This window comes from Ambystoma mexicanum, chromosome 6p (genome assembly GCF_040938575.1).
Source record: "Ambystoma mexicanum isolate Mex_15411 chromosome 6p, UKY_AmexF1_1, whole genome shotgun sequence".
In the NCBI taxonomy this organism is placed as follows: Eukaryota; Metazoa; Chordata; class Amphibia; order Caudata; family Ambystomatidae; genus Ambystoma; species Ambystoma mexicanum.
The window spans coordinates 1,500,131,175-1,500,146,876 of NC_090935.1; the positions used below are offsets into that span (position 1 = coordinate 1,500,131,175).

A 15,702-nucleotide genomic window follows, 5' to 3' on the forward strand; every position below is an offset into this window, starting at 1 on the left:
GGCAACTTTCCCTCCACATTCTATTCACTCCACAGGCCCTTTGCTCACATGTTATGGGGTATATGGGTAAACAGACTAGTCCTTCAGGTTGTCAGTATTGGGAAACTGTTCCCCTTAGTATTTTGGCTTTGTTACTATTTGTGGGAACTTTTTTATCATTGCACAATGCATCTTCCAATGCACTGCAATGGGGTTTCTTTTGTATGGCCCTAGACCACACTCAAAGGGATTTTTCGGTTGCCTAAAATGTGCTCAATGACAAACTGTTGGCAGCCGTTACTTTTTCATACTTTTTACTGTATTTATCCTTAGCCTTACCTCATTTGTCACATTTGGCTACTAACAGTGGCTAGTGTGCCAATGTGGCCATGCCACAAAGTTTTGTGTTTATACCTAGGCCAGTTTGTTCCTTGGCCATCTCCCAGCCCTGACAGGTCAGAAATGTACTTTTATGGTCATGAACTTTCCCGATAAAGGCTTGTTTTTCGCAGGCTAATGGATACCATGTGTGTGGGGTCCCAGGAAGTGGCTTGGGACTTCCTGGTCCCAATCCACATACTGGCGCCTGAGAGTCTGGTGTCCATGTTTGAGTGGAACCACTGCTGGTGTGCATGTGTGGGGCAGAACCTACCATTGGAGGGCTGAGTCGGATCACTCACCTGGCTTTGGGATAAGAAGAGGTGTTCTGTAGCCATTCCAGCAGATTTGAAGAGGAGCCAAGAATCCTGTCGTAGCTGTGAAGACATCAGAAGACAATGAAGATCCTTGAAGAGGCCTGGTGACCAAATCTTGCTGCAGTCCTGGTGGAGCCGTTGCTGGCTATTGATCGCCAAACACCCTTGTTGATGCTTCAACCCGCTGGACTGGTGGGAACAACTGGTCCCGGCATCTTCTGGTACCCAAGCAAGTAAGAGCCTTCGGAAGTGTCCCTGGACCATCCAGTGGGCTGACCAGCTGTAATTTAGGCTACCACTGTAGAAGCACTATCGTTCAGAGTTAAGGCCTGGAACTCCAGGGGCCTGCAGCTTGTTCACCAAGGGTTCAGCTTCTTGCCATCATCGGGTCCTGAGATAGGAGGTATTCTTCAATCACAACTGTGATGCCTGGTGTCGCTGTGCAACTGTGACCATTCCTGTAACCTGCACTTCTGTGCCTGGCTGAGTGCCTTGAGGAGGCCAGCATCAGTGTTCCTTGAATTGTTAATTGAGAAGAGGTTGCAGCAAGCTCCTATGACCGGCCAGAACTTTTCTAGGACACGCAACTCCTGGGCACCAGTGACCGGAACCAAAGCTGGGAAAACCTACCTCAGGCTACCCTCTGAGGACCCGCCAAGTCTGAAGAGAAATCGGAGTACGGTTGGTAAGTTATAGCAATACTTACCTGCCCCCCTATCTCTAGCATTGAAAAGTTTGAATAACTTTTAATACGTTTACAACTGTTTGGCTTTGGCACAACTTGTTGCCCAAAGCATTCTGAAAGCTGGGAATAGCCTTATTCATTAGGATACGGCCTACTCTGACTTTTGGACCCATCTTCACGCCCCCAGGATCCCTCTCCTAACTTTTTCCCAACTCCTTAACTATTGGAAAACTTTGTGAACCTTTGGGCACAAGGCCCTATACAACTTATATTTGTAGCAACATTAGAAAGGGAAAAGACAATGAGTCTCATTACAAGTCAGTCAGTCCGGAAACCGTTGTTTCTGGACCGGCTGATTCTGAGTCCTGCAGGCGGGAGGTATCCCTCCCGCCAGGTCTGACCTGGCGGAAGTAACACCACCCGCCTGCAGGCGGACATGGAAACATAGGCTCTGTCATAGATGGAACCAGTGTTTCCATGGTCCCCATCAATGGGGCTTAACAGAATTCCGTCTCCAGAATTACCGGGTCACCGGGGTTGTAATGCCCCGGTGATTCCAGCAATCACAGAGGCGGAATGGAATTACCGGTCCGACTGCAGCTTTATTAGCTTAGGCTAGTCTGGAGGCTTTGGACTACGTCAAGTTCAGAACAATATTTCACTAAGTCTATCTGCTCAACCCTAGTCTTTGAAATAAAGTAGAAAAGGTGCCTGTTAGGCTATGTGCAACTTTAAATAAGTCCTCTGTCCAGAATCCTACTCTAACCTACCACTGTCCCTACTTCCCAAAAGAACGTATTAAAAAGAACAAAAATACCAACAGAAAGACGTTATGGAACTGTTAGAGCAAGGGGATGGCGGCTGTCTCCTCACCCCAACCTTGTTCCTAGTATTTACAGTCTTTGTCCATTGTTATAGTTTAGAAAAGATAGTTCCTGGGATGCTGTGAGGTTCTCCAAGTGTTCTAGCCCAGGACTTGCTCCCTCACTTTCCACCCGGGGAATATTTGAGTCTTTCTTCCTCTCCGCTTCTGGGTTCTCCCAGTCTCTCCCTGCTATGGAGCTCCTCTCCTACTCGCTCCCAACTTTGGGGTGTTCCCTGTTTCTCCTAACTCTGGGACTCCTCTCCTTTCCACTCCTCACTCCGGGTTTTTTCTGTCTCTTCACACTCTGGGGTGGTTCTCCTTCCCGCTGCCCCCATGGTTTTGGTTGTCCTACTGACTCTGATCTTTTCTTTCTCACTCCCTCCCCACTCTGGGGTAATTGCTGTCTATCCTCACTCTGGAGCTCTTCTTTTCCTCACTCTCAACCTCTGGGGTATGCTTCCTCTTTCCCTCTGTTGCCCGCAACGCTTTCCACTGGAGCCACTACTCCACTTCAGCCTTCTGAGTCCCTCCTGCCTCACAACTTCCCAAGTAGGATGTAGTTGCTTCTGCAACTTTTCTGCGGTGCTCCATGTCGGCCTTCTGCGGCCCTTCCGCTTTGTTCTCTCAACTTCCTAGGCAGGGCGGAGTTGATTATGCGACCTTTCAGCGGGGCTCTGTATCAGCCTTGAGAGTCCCTCCCACTTCGTTCTCGCACTCCGCTCAGGGCTGCTCCAGCCAGCCTTCTGCAGTGTCTCTATGTACTCTGGTGCACTTGCTGGTCCGGAGAGCGAACATTGGGGTCAGTAGTCATGTTGGACACTCTCCCTTGATCCTGTTTGCTGTTAAATTCCATGTGAGCGGCTCTGCCACCTTGGTGATTGGTTGTCCCTGGGACACGACTCTAGGGGGCTTGTTCAATTGTCTATCTGTCGTCTTTGCAGGAGGTTGCGCACAGGGAAGGTCCGAGGCCAAGTCAGCCATTAAAAATGATGGGAATGGTTATTGTGAAACCTATCTCCTAAATACCCTATAAAGGTGTTAGTGTCTGGGGCAGGGATGGTGACCTAGACCCCTCTCTGAGTCCCTGCCCCTAAGGGGGAGTCACCTCCAGAGGTTTCATGCTTACTCTATCCCCCTAGTGGGTGTTAAGAAAAGCAGGCTCACATCCCTAGTTCCAAAGGGGGTGGCCGTGGGGCTACCACATTCTAACCTTCCTGGGCTTCTCGCTCAGTCATTCACTCAGAAATGGAATTACATGGAGGAGCCCCACGCATCCTCCTAATTCACCAATCAGATCTTGTCCTGATCAACTGCTGATCTATACTGCAGTGCAGACAGACGCCATGAGTTCATCGGTTTCATTTCTGTAACACGGCCAGCAACCTGGCCTTGTCAAAATGGAGGGGAACCCCTCTCAGCCAAGGATGGGAAGCCTACCAGGGAGAAATTCATACCCAGTCCTACCCCTTAGGTGTACAGTGGCAGTTGAGAGGGCCCCAATTCCTGCAACCCCCTATTAGTGCCAGCATGTATCTCAGTTGTGCACTTCTTTATCATGCTACGCCTCCAATAGAAGATGCTTGCCAGTGTGTCTTTCTTTTAGAGAGACACCATCTGAGACAGAAACTAAGAAGAACCATCAGAATAAAAATCCAGCACCCTGTACTCCTGTCACAAAAGCTGAAGACCAACCATCAACAACCCACACCACAGTATCCAGTGGTCAGCAGCCTGGGAAGAGAACCCAGAGAGAGAAAGTAAAGCCTCAAAAACCATGTGGTGCTACAGCACTCTGTACCCCTCAACAGAGAGAGGGAGAAACCCACAGCGTCCATGCGCAGCAGACAGAAGAGCCGCAGAGTTTTGCCTAACTGTGGCAGACACGCACAACGACCAGCAAGCTCCCTAGACCACCAGGAACTAATATGGGGAAACTCCAACTCCACCCGAAACCGGCCCCCAGAACACTAACAGTTGTATTCCCAAGCTGTCATTGTTGCACCGTGGCTGGGAAAGTGGGCTACTGTTAAGTCTTTTTGTTTGTTTACCACACCCTGTGTGGAGAAGACAGGGCCAGATTGGCCAAGGACAGACAACCAATACCAATAAAGGGAAGGGGTTATAAGGAGGCAACAGGAAGCAGCAAGTGTGAGCTAATAGATGTAGGTCAGGAGCAGACTACCAAGAGACCACGAGTAGGGTGGAATGAGCGACTGCGATTTCTAGAGAAGGTGAGGTATTGGCTAGTGAGTGGAAGTGATACTGCAATGTGAGTGATAGTGTGGCTAGGTGCATCAGTGTAATGAGTTAGTGTAAAGCGTATGATGCTGGGTGAAAGGAGGGTGACTGTATAGGAGTTGGAGGGGATGGGCGTGCTCCAGAGGAGGGATTAGGCGTGCTCCAGAGGAGGGGGGTAGGTGTGCTGAGGAGCTTGTATGAGTGCAGAGTAGGTAGTAGGAGTGCGGAGGAGGGAGTAGGGGTGCGGAGTAGTCGAGTGGAGGATGGAGTAGTAACACAGGGGAGGGAGGAGTAATATCAAAGGGTGGAGGCGAGACCTAGAAAGTGTGAAAGACATCAGAAGGACAAAGACGAAGGGAGGGAGTAAAGGCGGGAGGAGTGGAGAGAGAGAGTGAGAGAGAGTGAGTGAGTGAGAGTGAGTGAGAGTGAGTGAGTGAGAGAGAGAGAGAGAGTGAGAGAGAGTGAGAGAGAGTGAGAGAGAGTGAGAATGCAAGGAGCTGTCTAATCAAGCAGGGTGTCTGTAATGCACACATCTCACATCTCTCTTTATACAACTAATAACTGAGTGGGGACATTGAGGAAGTGCCTAAGTGAGTTTAGAGAGATAAGGCCAGGGGCCTTTTGTATACAATCTTAGCCAGTTAGCATACTGATGGAGAAATGAGCGCTGTATACTAACCGGTTGCTAAGGACGTCTGGGCTAGAGAATAGGTGGTGGAGAAGAGAGGGAGGGAGGGAGAGAGAGAGGGAGGGAGATAGGGAGGGGAGAGAGAGGGAGAGAGAGGGAGTGAGAGAGAGGGAGTGAGAGAGAGAGAGAGAGGGGGTGGAGGGGGAGAGAGAGAGAGATCACGAGAGAGATCACGAGAGAGATCACGAGAGAGATCACTATGGTCCTGTGAATTATAAATAAAAACCCTTGAACAGCCTCTGCAATTTGGAATAATTCTTGTGCCATCTGTGACATTTCCCACAAAGCAAACAAGGTTTAGCTGAGGACCCTGAATTGAATGTGTAACACTGTAACACCCCGTCATGCGTTCCTCAGGCAACAACATACTTTTCCATCTCTAGAAAATGCACACACAGATAAAAGACACATAAGCTGCCACTATCCACAGTTTAACACTCAGGTTTGTACTTAAACTTGTGTGGCAGCTGCTGAACCCCACTCTTCCCCTCATAGCACTCTGCCCCCAGAGTATTGTAATACCTTCTGGGCACTGGTCACCCCAAAGGGAGAGGGGAAGTGGATAAAATAAACAATATAACACAGGATTGTCTTCTCTTCAAATTAGAGAACTGCCAAGGAATAAGCAACACTCATAAAGCCCACTTCATACTCTATTCCCCAAGCGCTATTCCTCCCATCCCATGTCTCCTCAAATATCTGTGACTCCCCAGCTTCTGCCTTGAGGAGATGGATTCTTGCAATTGCTCTTATGTGGTAGACTAGTGAATCTCTAAAACTAGTCCCTTAGATTCTTGTTTGTCTTTAAACTCTTTCCTTATATGAATTATATACATTTTTGGGCTGGCTTCGTACATGAAATGAGTAAACACTGCTCCTCCTCTATTTTCACCGAGATGCGATGACACAAGCATGTTGTTAGGGAGATGTATCATTGTTATGCTTCATCCCCTCAACTAGTGACATCCCCAGCACTTTTTGCTGGACTTCTGGACCTTTTTTTTAATCCTGAAAAAGTGGAGCCCTTTTCCACTCATTCATTCTTTTGGGCTCTGTCTTTTGGAACCCTGTTCTCTGTGTTATACTGTCCTATGGAGTTTACTTTCCTCTATCTCTTTTTAGGCATCAGTATTTTACTTTTGCAGCACGCATCTGCTTATGGGCAGAGTTGCTGGGAAACCTTTGGGTTCTCCTTTGAGATTCTTTTCTAGATCCCAGAGTAACTACAGTTCAGTACTTATTATCTCTCCTAAAACTTTATAGTCTGAGAGATTGGCACACAGCACCTTATGTGGAATGCCAACAACATACTTAGTATCCCCCTTCACTCTGATCCTGTGACTTTAATGTCACATAGACAATCTTTTAGTTATGGCTGGTGGCAGTGGACATGTTCTACTAACTATTGTGTGCATTTTCTACCGCAGGCTATGTCCATAGCCCCGGTAGTGCACAATAGGGTCACCCAAGTACTAACTTGATGGCTCCTTTCTTTTTCCCCCATTACTAGCATGTTTGTTTTTGTCAGCACTTCTTTTACCGTCCTGGGAGTGGGAGGCCTGTGTGAGTATTTGCCTTTGGTGGAACCCTTGGGTGTCCCGTCCTAGGCTCCAGTGTGTCTGCAAAGGCAGGAAGTGGGAGAGGAGTTTTTCACTCCCCTGCTCTTTGTCTACCACAGTGCCTGAATGGAACTAGTTCCCACTGGGTGTCTGGCTGTCATGATTGCAGAGGATTGTGTGGTGAAACTGTATAAAAGGTGAGGTTCCTGAGGGGAAAGTGAAGTCGACCATTGGAAACTGAAGTAACCGAAGAAGAGGATGGCCAGAGATGACTGCAGACCCTTTGCAATACTGGGAAGCGACCACTGCTGTCCTGACCCCTTTTTCTTTGTAACAGAGGAACTCTGAAGAGGACGACTACTTCCCTTTGACTGGTGGGAACAACCAGTCCCAAGACAAACTTTAACCCGAGCCATCTCCCGAGGTGCTGCTCTGCTCCAGAGCTGCAGAATCCCAATACCAGGATACCTCCGACCCAATCGAAGTGTATCATCGTGGAAAGGCCAAATCCGTCCAGGTCTTTGCTGAGCTCCAGATGAATTTCCAGAGGCACAATCTGACCTGTCCTAGTCTCCTCAACATAGTGCAGGACTTCAGGAACCGAAGAAGATTGTCTGGGCGAATTGCGTCCTTTGTTGGTGCTACAGAAAAGGTTTCAAAACTGCAGAGTGACCCGATAAGTTGCTGAAATCCGTGCCAGAGGTCCTCCCTCTAGACTGCTGCTGAGAGATTCCGTCTATTGTCCTACCTTTCGTCAACAAACCAAGGAATCCGGAGGTCGTGTCCAGTGCTGCCACATCGAGGCGAATCCAGCCACGAACATTTCTTCAAACCAAACGTACTGTGGCAAAAAGGGTATTGCTTACCGTAATCCGAAAAGTCGCTCCAGAGCGTTGGAGTGCACGTGGAGGTGTCCATGGCAACCCCCTCTTACCTCTGTCCCAAGTTGCTGCTTGTGTCCAGTTAGGGAGTCCTTTAGCATGGTCTCCAACGTTGGTTGTATCAGTTTACATCTTAGAGACTAGAAAATATCCACAGTAGTTTTTGTTGTTCTGTTGCTTGTCAAGACTTTGAGACCTCTCTGAACTGCCTTTAGTTAGGGTTGTGTTTTGGACTTAACAAGTCTTGCTGTACAAAGAAATTGTCTCTAGAACCTTAAGCCTTGCTGGTATTACACTAACCAACCATGTTCCTTCCCATAGGTCACTATCTTAGGTGGGTTTGCAAATTAAATGTATTTTCCGTATTTCTTATAAATTTTGTGAGTGCACGTTGTTACTATCAAAAGCTGTAACAATTGTAACAGCGAGCAACTACAAACTAAGCAGTGACCTTTAAAAAGTATTCTAAAGTGTTTTGGTTCAATGTGCTGAGTATTTAAAAGTAATTCTTGTGTATATAATAAATCCATATTTTCCTATACATGTATTGATTGTGTTTCTTTGAATTGCTACATACAGCTCACATCTTCCTCTTATGATAAGCCTGACTACTCTGCCACTCTACCAAGGTTCCATGAGTAGTACAGACTAATACTAAGCATTGGGGATCTACAAACCATTGGTATTGTTTTGTGAAGTCCTATCTTCCAGAGGACTTTGGGAAAACCCCTAACACATGTTGCTTGTGAATAGAAGCGCAGATGTTACCTTGGAGCAGACGCGTACACGTTGCTTGTGAACTGATGCTCACATGTTGTCTGACCCACCATCTATAGGTTAGGCAGCTTTAATTGGTACACGCTCACACTATTCTGAATACCCTGCTTGCGCATGAAGCTTACACCTCTTCGCAACAGCACTTGAAAGAAACATTGCCAAGATAACTACGTGTTTGTTCCTTTTGCCGTATTGGATTTGTACGTTTTCTTTAGAAAAGATAAGCCTCCTATCTCCTACAGTATTATTTCTAATTTTCTCAACGTGAGACTTTATCTTCCTAGCCTTTAAATCGTTTTTTCTAAAGATAGACTTACATTAGTCTATTTAACACTAAACACATAAAAGTAATTGAAATGCTCCCATCGGTAGCCATCAACTGCTCCTTTTCCTGATGCCCAGATCTCTCCTACAATATCTGCTTTCCTGGATCTTTCATCTGGAGGCCTCATAAATCCGAACCCGTTGCTGCTTCAATGTCTGTGATGAAAGGCAGTTTAGAATGTTTGTTTGAGTTATTTTCAGAAGGTTCCAATTCCTCCATCTTGGTTTGGGAAGACCTCTGATGTCTGTGTCTTAGTGTTAAGGAAAAGAACAATTGTGACGACCACTGCCCAACTTCCCAAAACCTGTTCCCCACTGACCCTGGTTGACCCGGAAGCATCTTGCAAACCTATGCACCTCTGTCACTTGCCTCTGGACCCTGGCAGAAACATAGCTAACTGTGCAAGGTTACTTGCACAGGGAACATGGTGTCTTTGGGACACTCTCAACCTGAGAGGTTTAGGGCCACTCAGATGAAAAGCACTAGTCTGGGACATGTTTCACCCATCCGACTATAAGCCCCCATGAACGCTCCCACTGAAGCAGATAACACCTGAAAAGCGCCCATCCAACTATACCCCTGCGATAAGTGAGACCCCCCCCAACTGGGACAAGGGTCAGGAAACTACCACCCGAACTCTGGATCGCTTGCCCCAAGGACATCATGCGGAACACAAGCACGTGTAGAAAGTTGTTGTTAAAGGTTATTTGTTGTTGTTGACAAACGTAGGCATGTGATGTGGAAACTGAAATGCATGACTGTAACTAAGCAAATGCCAATAAAAACATTCAAAAATAAAATAGGGCCACTTAGGGTACACATAACAGAGCTACATCCCTGAATCGTCATGTGATTGGACCTCATTGGGGAAAAATCACTCAGTACACCAGTCAGGAAAAACAAAATGTTCAGGGGCTCCCTCAGAAGTTTAGTTTAGGACATTGATCATCACATCTTGCAAGGCCTTTAGCTGCAGATACAGAGCATGTGGTGAGACAGATATGCTTTATAGCCATAAAATGACAAAGCCTTAACTATAGTTTTCTTTTTCCTGCAGAATGTGACTGGAGCTGTAATGCCTGCAAAGGCCCCCTGAGGACAGACTGCCTGCAGTGTATGGAGGGCTATGTACTGCATGGTGGGGCCTGCCTGGAACACTGCCCGCCACCTTTTTACAAGAATGCAGATAGGTGTCAGAGTAAGTCTCCAGGATACTGAATCCTTCTTAACACATGCAAGACTCAACCCGTGGAGTGTTTGTAAACAAAATGGTGTCCTCTGTAATTTGATTTAAGCGTTTACTGCACATCTTTCCTAGCTCATGTTTAGAATATCAACTTTTCTCCCTCTTATTTTTCGCATCTTTCTCCTCTCTGTTCAGCTCCTGACCCCTCATTGTTACCTAACCACAAATCACGTTTTGTGTTTTTTTTTGTGTGCAGGATGTGAGGATCAGCGCTGCCTCCTTTGCAGTGGACCAAACCTCTGTATTCAATGTGAAGCGCCATTTTACCTGCTAGGAACGCAATGTGTCAGTGCTTGTGGCAGTCGCTACTATCTGGATCAGGCAACGAAAACCTGTACAGGTGAGCAGAGCTTGGGGAAGTATTTGTGCAACCAGGTTCCTTCTGACACGCTGGAAATGCCGGCTATGCCATGACCGCTAAAGAGTCAATACCTTTTTAATACTTCTGTCGATAACAGTGGTGCACCAGTCATTTGGCACCCTAGAGTGTGACCTGCCAGTATAACTGGATGTGGTTGAGTGGATTTTCGAGAACATGTCATGTAACTTTGTTTTTTGAAGGTCATTCGTGTCACTGTTCAATGTGATGCTTTTTCATTCTTGACTCCCAAACCTTGCTGTGCTATGTCAAAGTATGCCTGAATTTTCTTCAGCTGGATACCAAAAGAGCACTTTAGGTTTCTGTACTATAGTCAATGCAGGGCATTCAACAAGACACACAGCCTAGCTTTATTAGCCCTTCACTCTCACTTTAGAGTCCATTGGTCTGCTTTACTGGTCTTAATCAGGTGCACCTCACAAATCTAGACTATTTGTGCCTTCTCCACGGAGTGGAGCCACCCCCTTTGAGGCTAGGGAGGTGAGCACTGTCAGCAAGGCCCTCCCTAGGGTTCTGGGCAAGTTGGACCTCACTGGGTGTGAATCCCCTCTCGGTCCAGAGCACATTGCCTGCCTACATGGGAATTGAAAAGACTGTTGCTGACCCTGGTTTGAATCCATCAAATTGTGACACTTCTTCAATCTCTTTGGCTTCAGGTAATGATGAACCCTGTCTGAACTCCACTGTCGGTAGCATGACACACCCCTTTTGCTTGTGATGACATACACAAAAACACAAGGAACTTGGAAAGGAGGAGAGCGAATCCTACGCAGAGGAGAGTCTCTGACGGGAAGACGTCCTGGAGGGGCGGAGCAAGCTACACCGTAGAGCCAGTGGTAGCGTGGAAAGTGAGTTGATCGCTAGCAGGACGCCGGAAGGCTGGGGTCCTGACCGACCAAGAAGCCAAGGTCGGGAGAGAGATGGAGACAGTAAAGCAACTGTCTCACCTGGTGTGTGACCATACGGAAGCTCTGGTGGGCCAGGAGCCCGTTAACTGACGCTGAGACCAGACCGCAGTTGAGAAGTCGGAACCCCAATCTCTGCATAAGAAGTGCATTAGTTCCCAAACCGAGCAGCGCAAGGGAAGCATATGCGCCCAAAGAGGTAACGTTGTTTATAGGGGTGAACAGTGATAACAGAGGCTGGGAAAGCCACGAGGGTTACGGGAGCCAAGAAAACCCGAGCGAGCAGACACCCTACTGAATCCCTCCTAAAGCAATCCTGCCAGTGTGCTTTGGGGAGCCCTGAAAAGCAGAAAGACATTAATCTTCGATACTGGAGAAGCCACAAAGTTTACGGGAGCCAAGAAAACCCAAACGGGCAGACGCCCTACCGAGGCCCTGCTTAAGCAAGCTTGTCACATAGAGAGAGGACTTTGGGTGGGTCCTGGAAATATACAAAAACATAGTTAACACAGCTGGGAAGAGAGAGAACCTGCAGGGTGCCAGTATTTAAAACAAGACAAAGGCACTGTCAAGCACCAAGTGAAAAAGGACAGAATTGTATTAAGAAAACCTTGTGTTTCATGAGAAAAGGAAACAGTATGGAGTATATGTAAACAGTTGAAAACTTGGCATACAATGCCTGCAAACAGACTGAGGTCTGTACTGCGGGAAATTGATGAAATTTGTGGAAAGACTTGATGAACTTTTAAAAACCTACCTTCTTCATGGAAAAGGGATTCAATTGTTGGGCCAGGCAGAAGCCAAAGACCAAGCCTATTGCTCTGGCCTCCTTCTTTTTGTCATTTCTTCCTAAGTGGTAGGGCCAGTTAGCCATTAGGATTTGGACTAAGGACTATTTCTTTTGTCTTTGATGAGCACTCTTACATTTAGTTTTGTTAGGCCGGGAACTTCCCTCATAGCGATGGGTTTAGATTGGCGTTTTCTAATTATTTTAATAAAAACCCTTGAACATGGCATTACTTAGTCCGACTCCTTCTGGTTCGCCACAGTACTCCTCTATCTACCAACAGAGTGCTGATTACAGGTGTGGTCACAGCAATATTTGTCAGAATAGAGACAACATTTGCACTCACTTAGCATGTCTAATAGTTTCACATTCCGGTGACCACTTAGTGATTGGGTCAATCATGAAGGTCTTTGCTAAAGGACATAATCACTTGTTGGTATCTTGAAACACGCATTAAGTAGCTTTCTTTTTCTGCCATTTTCCTCCTTTAATGACTTGCTTGTCCGCTTTACTAGTTGATGGACAGGGTCGGACTGTGGCATAAAATTGTCTTGGGCACCAATGAAAAAGGGACCCACAGTTGCAAATGGCAATTTGTTCCTTTTGTGACAGACTGTTAGAGTAATTCCCAAGGGAGAGTTTTTTTTTAATAATATTTGATGCAAATTGCGCATTTTAAAGAATATTTATTCAGTAACACTGGTCAAAACTATTAGCCGAATGGTGACTTCATTTCTCAAACGGGCCCATATGGGCCAGAAAAGTGGGCCATTTTGACCAAACAAAACTGGCCCACACTAGCATTTTGTGTTTTTGGTTCGGGCACTGCTCTATTGGCCTATAGGCCAGTCCGAGCCTGCAGATGTCAAAGTTTAGGATGTTTTCATATACTTGAAGGATGGGAGTGGAGAGAGTCACCCTAAAGATTGATAGTCCTAGCAGGAGTAAACACGACCAGTGTGTGGAGCAGCAGCGCTTTTACTGCTTGAGGGACTGCAGCTTCTTTCCTACATTTGCTGCATCAACACTGTTAGGACAGTTTTTCTGAAGTTCAACTAAGGGCTTAGTAAATCCATTCAACTGAGACCGTTCAAAACTCCACATTTAGCATAAGGCTGTACCACCTGAGTATATGGTAGCATAGACAGAGCAGCTAGGCTTACCTTGGGAGGGAGCGCTGTAGGAAAGTACACTGAGGTATACCAAGTATTCAATAGAAAAACTGACAACCAGAAGTATTATACAAAAATAAAGGTTTATTATAAATACAAATAGGCCAAGTTAAGTCTTGGGGTAAGCACTGGTCATAGAGTAATAAACACATTTATAAAAACACAACACAATGCTTGAAGGTACACATACCAAAGCATAAACCTTCTTCAGAATACCTAACAGTAATTCTAGGGAAGTCCGACAATATCATACACATTTAGTATAGGCCACACCTATTCATGGGGAGTTGTTCGGCAGTTGTGCATGAACTTTGTGGCTCTTATCTGCTGGGGATACTGGGTCCTGTGACTGTGGGGTTAATTTTCTGTGGGGTTCCCTCTTTCCTCTGTTGATCATGGAATGCTGCGGAGCTGGTATCTTGAATGCGCCACTGTGGATCATGATTCTCATGCTGAAGCTTCTTTTGGGTTCTTGTTCTGGTAATGGATCTGAAGGAAAACCAGAGAAAAACTTGCAAGTATCTTGTGTTTAAGGCATGGCTTGAGATTGAGATGTACTGCTGAGATATATGCTGTCACTGGGGGGCAGGAGGGTGCAGGAATTTCGGATCTCTCAGCTGACAACATCTCTATGGTTAGGACTGACTCAGGAGAATTTGCCTTTTGACCTTCTCATCATGGCTGAGGGGGGTTTTGTCTCACTTTGACAAAGCTGAAGTATTGGCCCTGTGTTAGGGAGAATTCTCAGAAATGTGTTAATTCCCTTCTACCTTAGAGACCCCCAGCACTTTTGCTGGACTTTAGGACCTTTAATTTCTAACCTGGAGAGAGTGAGACCTTTTTCCCACTCTCTCTGGTATTTTTCTTTGATTTGGAATCTGTTTCTTTTGGCTTTGGAGCCTGCCAACTCTATAGTCATCATCTTTATATTGTGACACACAGCACCTTCAGTGCAGTGGCACAGGGAAGTCTCTTAGATTCCCAAAGGTTTAAATACCTTCTCTTGGTGAAACTGTTGTTTCCAAGAGCAATGAAGTGAAATTGACTTTACTTACATTTTGTACATTTCTAGACCCGGCACACACTATCTTACAATAGGGTGCTGGAGGGGTTACTTAGTATCCCCTTAGTCTAGTTGTGTCTTCTTTTTTCACAATTTCTTGTTGGAAAGGTCCTTCTTGAGATTTACAGTACCTTAAGAGGTTTAGGACCCTCAAAAAGACGGATGATACCGCTTGGGCTACCTAGGGGTGTAAATGTTTGAAAAACATAGATGGGTGCGTTAAGGGTTACAGAGTGAACTCCTTTGCAGGAATGAGAAATCTATTTTTGATGCCTGCTCTCCTGAGCTGAGACAGCACTTGGCTGACTCAAAAGAGATTGATCCCAAAAAGCTAGTAGAAGCTGCTGACTTGCGGGTTGCCAATAGGGACACTCGCAAGGATTCTGGGGCCACTCATAAAAAGGATCAGGGGAAGCAGCACAAGAAAGATGACAAAGAGAATTATTATTATTATTTTTTTTAAACTTCTTTTTATTCATTTAGCGTGGCAGCAAAAAACAGGCGAACATCGCCAGGCAAGTACAATACGAATACAAAAATACACAGTATAGGCAAACAGGAGTTACATCGCAAATGAACACAGCCATTGGGCACTTTTATAACATGCACAAAATGTCAGAAAGCTATGATGGGGGCGAGAGCCCGGGTCGGTGGGGAGAGGCAGCTAGAGGAGATGTGGCCGGTGTCGTATTCAGGTCTGACATATAAGATCGGAATCTGAGCCAGATATTCCTGGGCCTAGAGTGAGTAGGTTGTAGGTGAGATCAGGCTTCCTCAGAGTCCGAGGCCCACGTGACCGCTCTTAGCCATTGGGCGTGCGTGGGAGGCGAGGGGCGAAGCCAGCACAGTAGGATGGATCGTACAGCGAGAAGCATGCAGAGGCCAGCTAGTTTTTTGGAGTTCCGGGGGAGGCCCGGGAGGTCATGGAAGAGGCATACCACCGGGGAGGGACTGATGAGATGGTCGAGCATAGCAGACACCGTCGAGCAGACTGCCTCCCAAAACTGTGAAAGATGGGGACAGGACCAAATCATATGAATGTAATCGGCAGCATCCAGGCCGCACCTAGGGCAGCTAGAGGGGTGATCACTGGACATACGGTGCAATCTGATCGGAGTGTAGTGGAACCTATGTAGGACTTTAAACTGTATCAGTTTGAAGCGGGAGTTGAAAGACAACTCACACAAGTGTGCCCAGCGCTCATCAGACATTTCAACACCAAGGTCCGCCTCCCACGCCCGCCTCAATTTAGTGAATTCTGGAATAGATCTGGACTGCAGCATAGTGTATAGTCTAGATATTTTACCTCTAGTGGGTGAGGGGAAGGTGAGTTCCTCGATGAGGGGGTCGTCCGGTGGTAAAGCCGGGAACATCGGATAATTACGTTTAAGGATCCTGCGAAGGGATGAGTATTGGAGCCATACACACCGGCCTCTCCTTAAGGACAATGGGAGGTCG

At 46.6% G+C, this 15,702-nt stretch overlaps 1 protein-coding gene across 1 annotated transcript in view; it reads left to right on the top strand.

The window, feature by feature from the left end:
• FRAS1 (Fraser extracellular matrix complex subunit 1) overlaps positions 1–15,702 on the top strand; it is a 1,618,415-nt gene that overhangs the window by 782,613 nt on the left and 820,100 nt on the right. The window contains exons 24-25 of the mRNA XM_069626341.1: positions 9,750–9,890; positions 10,135–10,278. Of these exons, the coding sequence (XP_069482442.1) occupies positions 9,750–9,890; positions 10,135–10,278 (285 nt within the window). The remainder of the gene's footprint in view (positions 1–9,749; positions 9,891–10,134; positions 10,279–15,702) is intronic.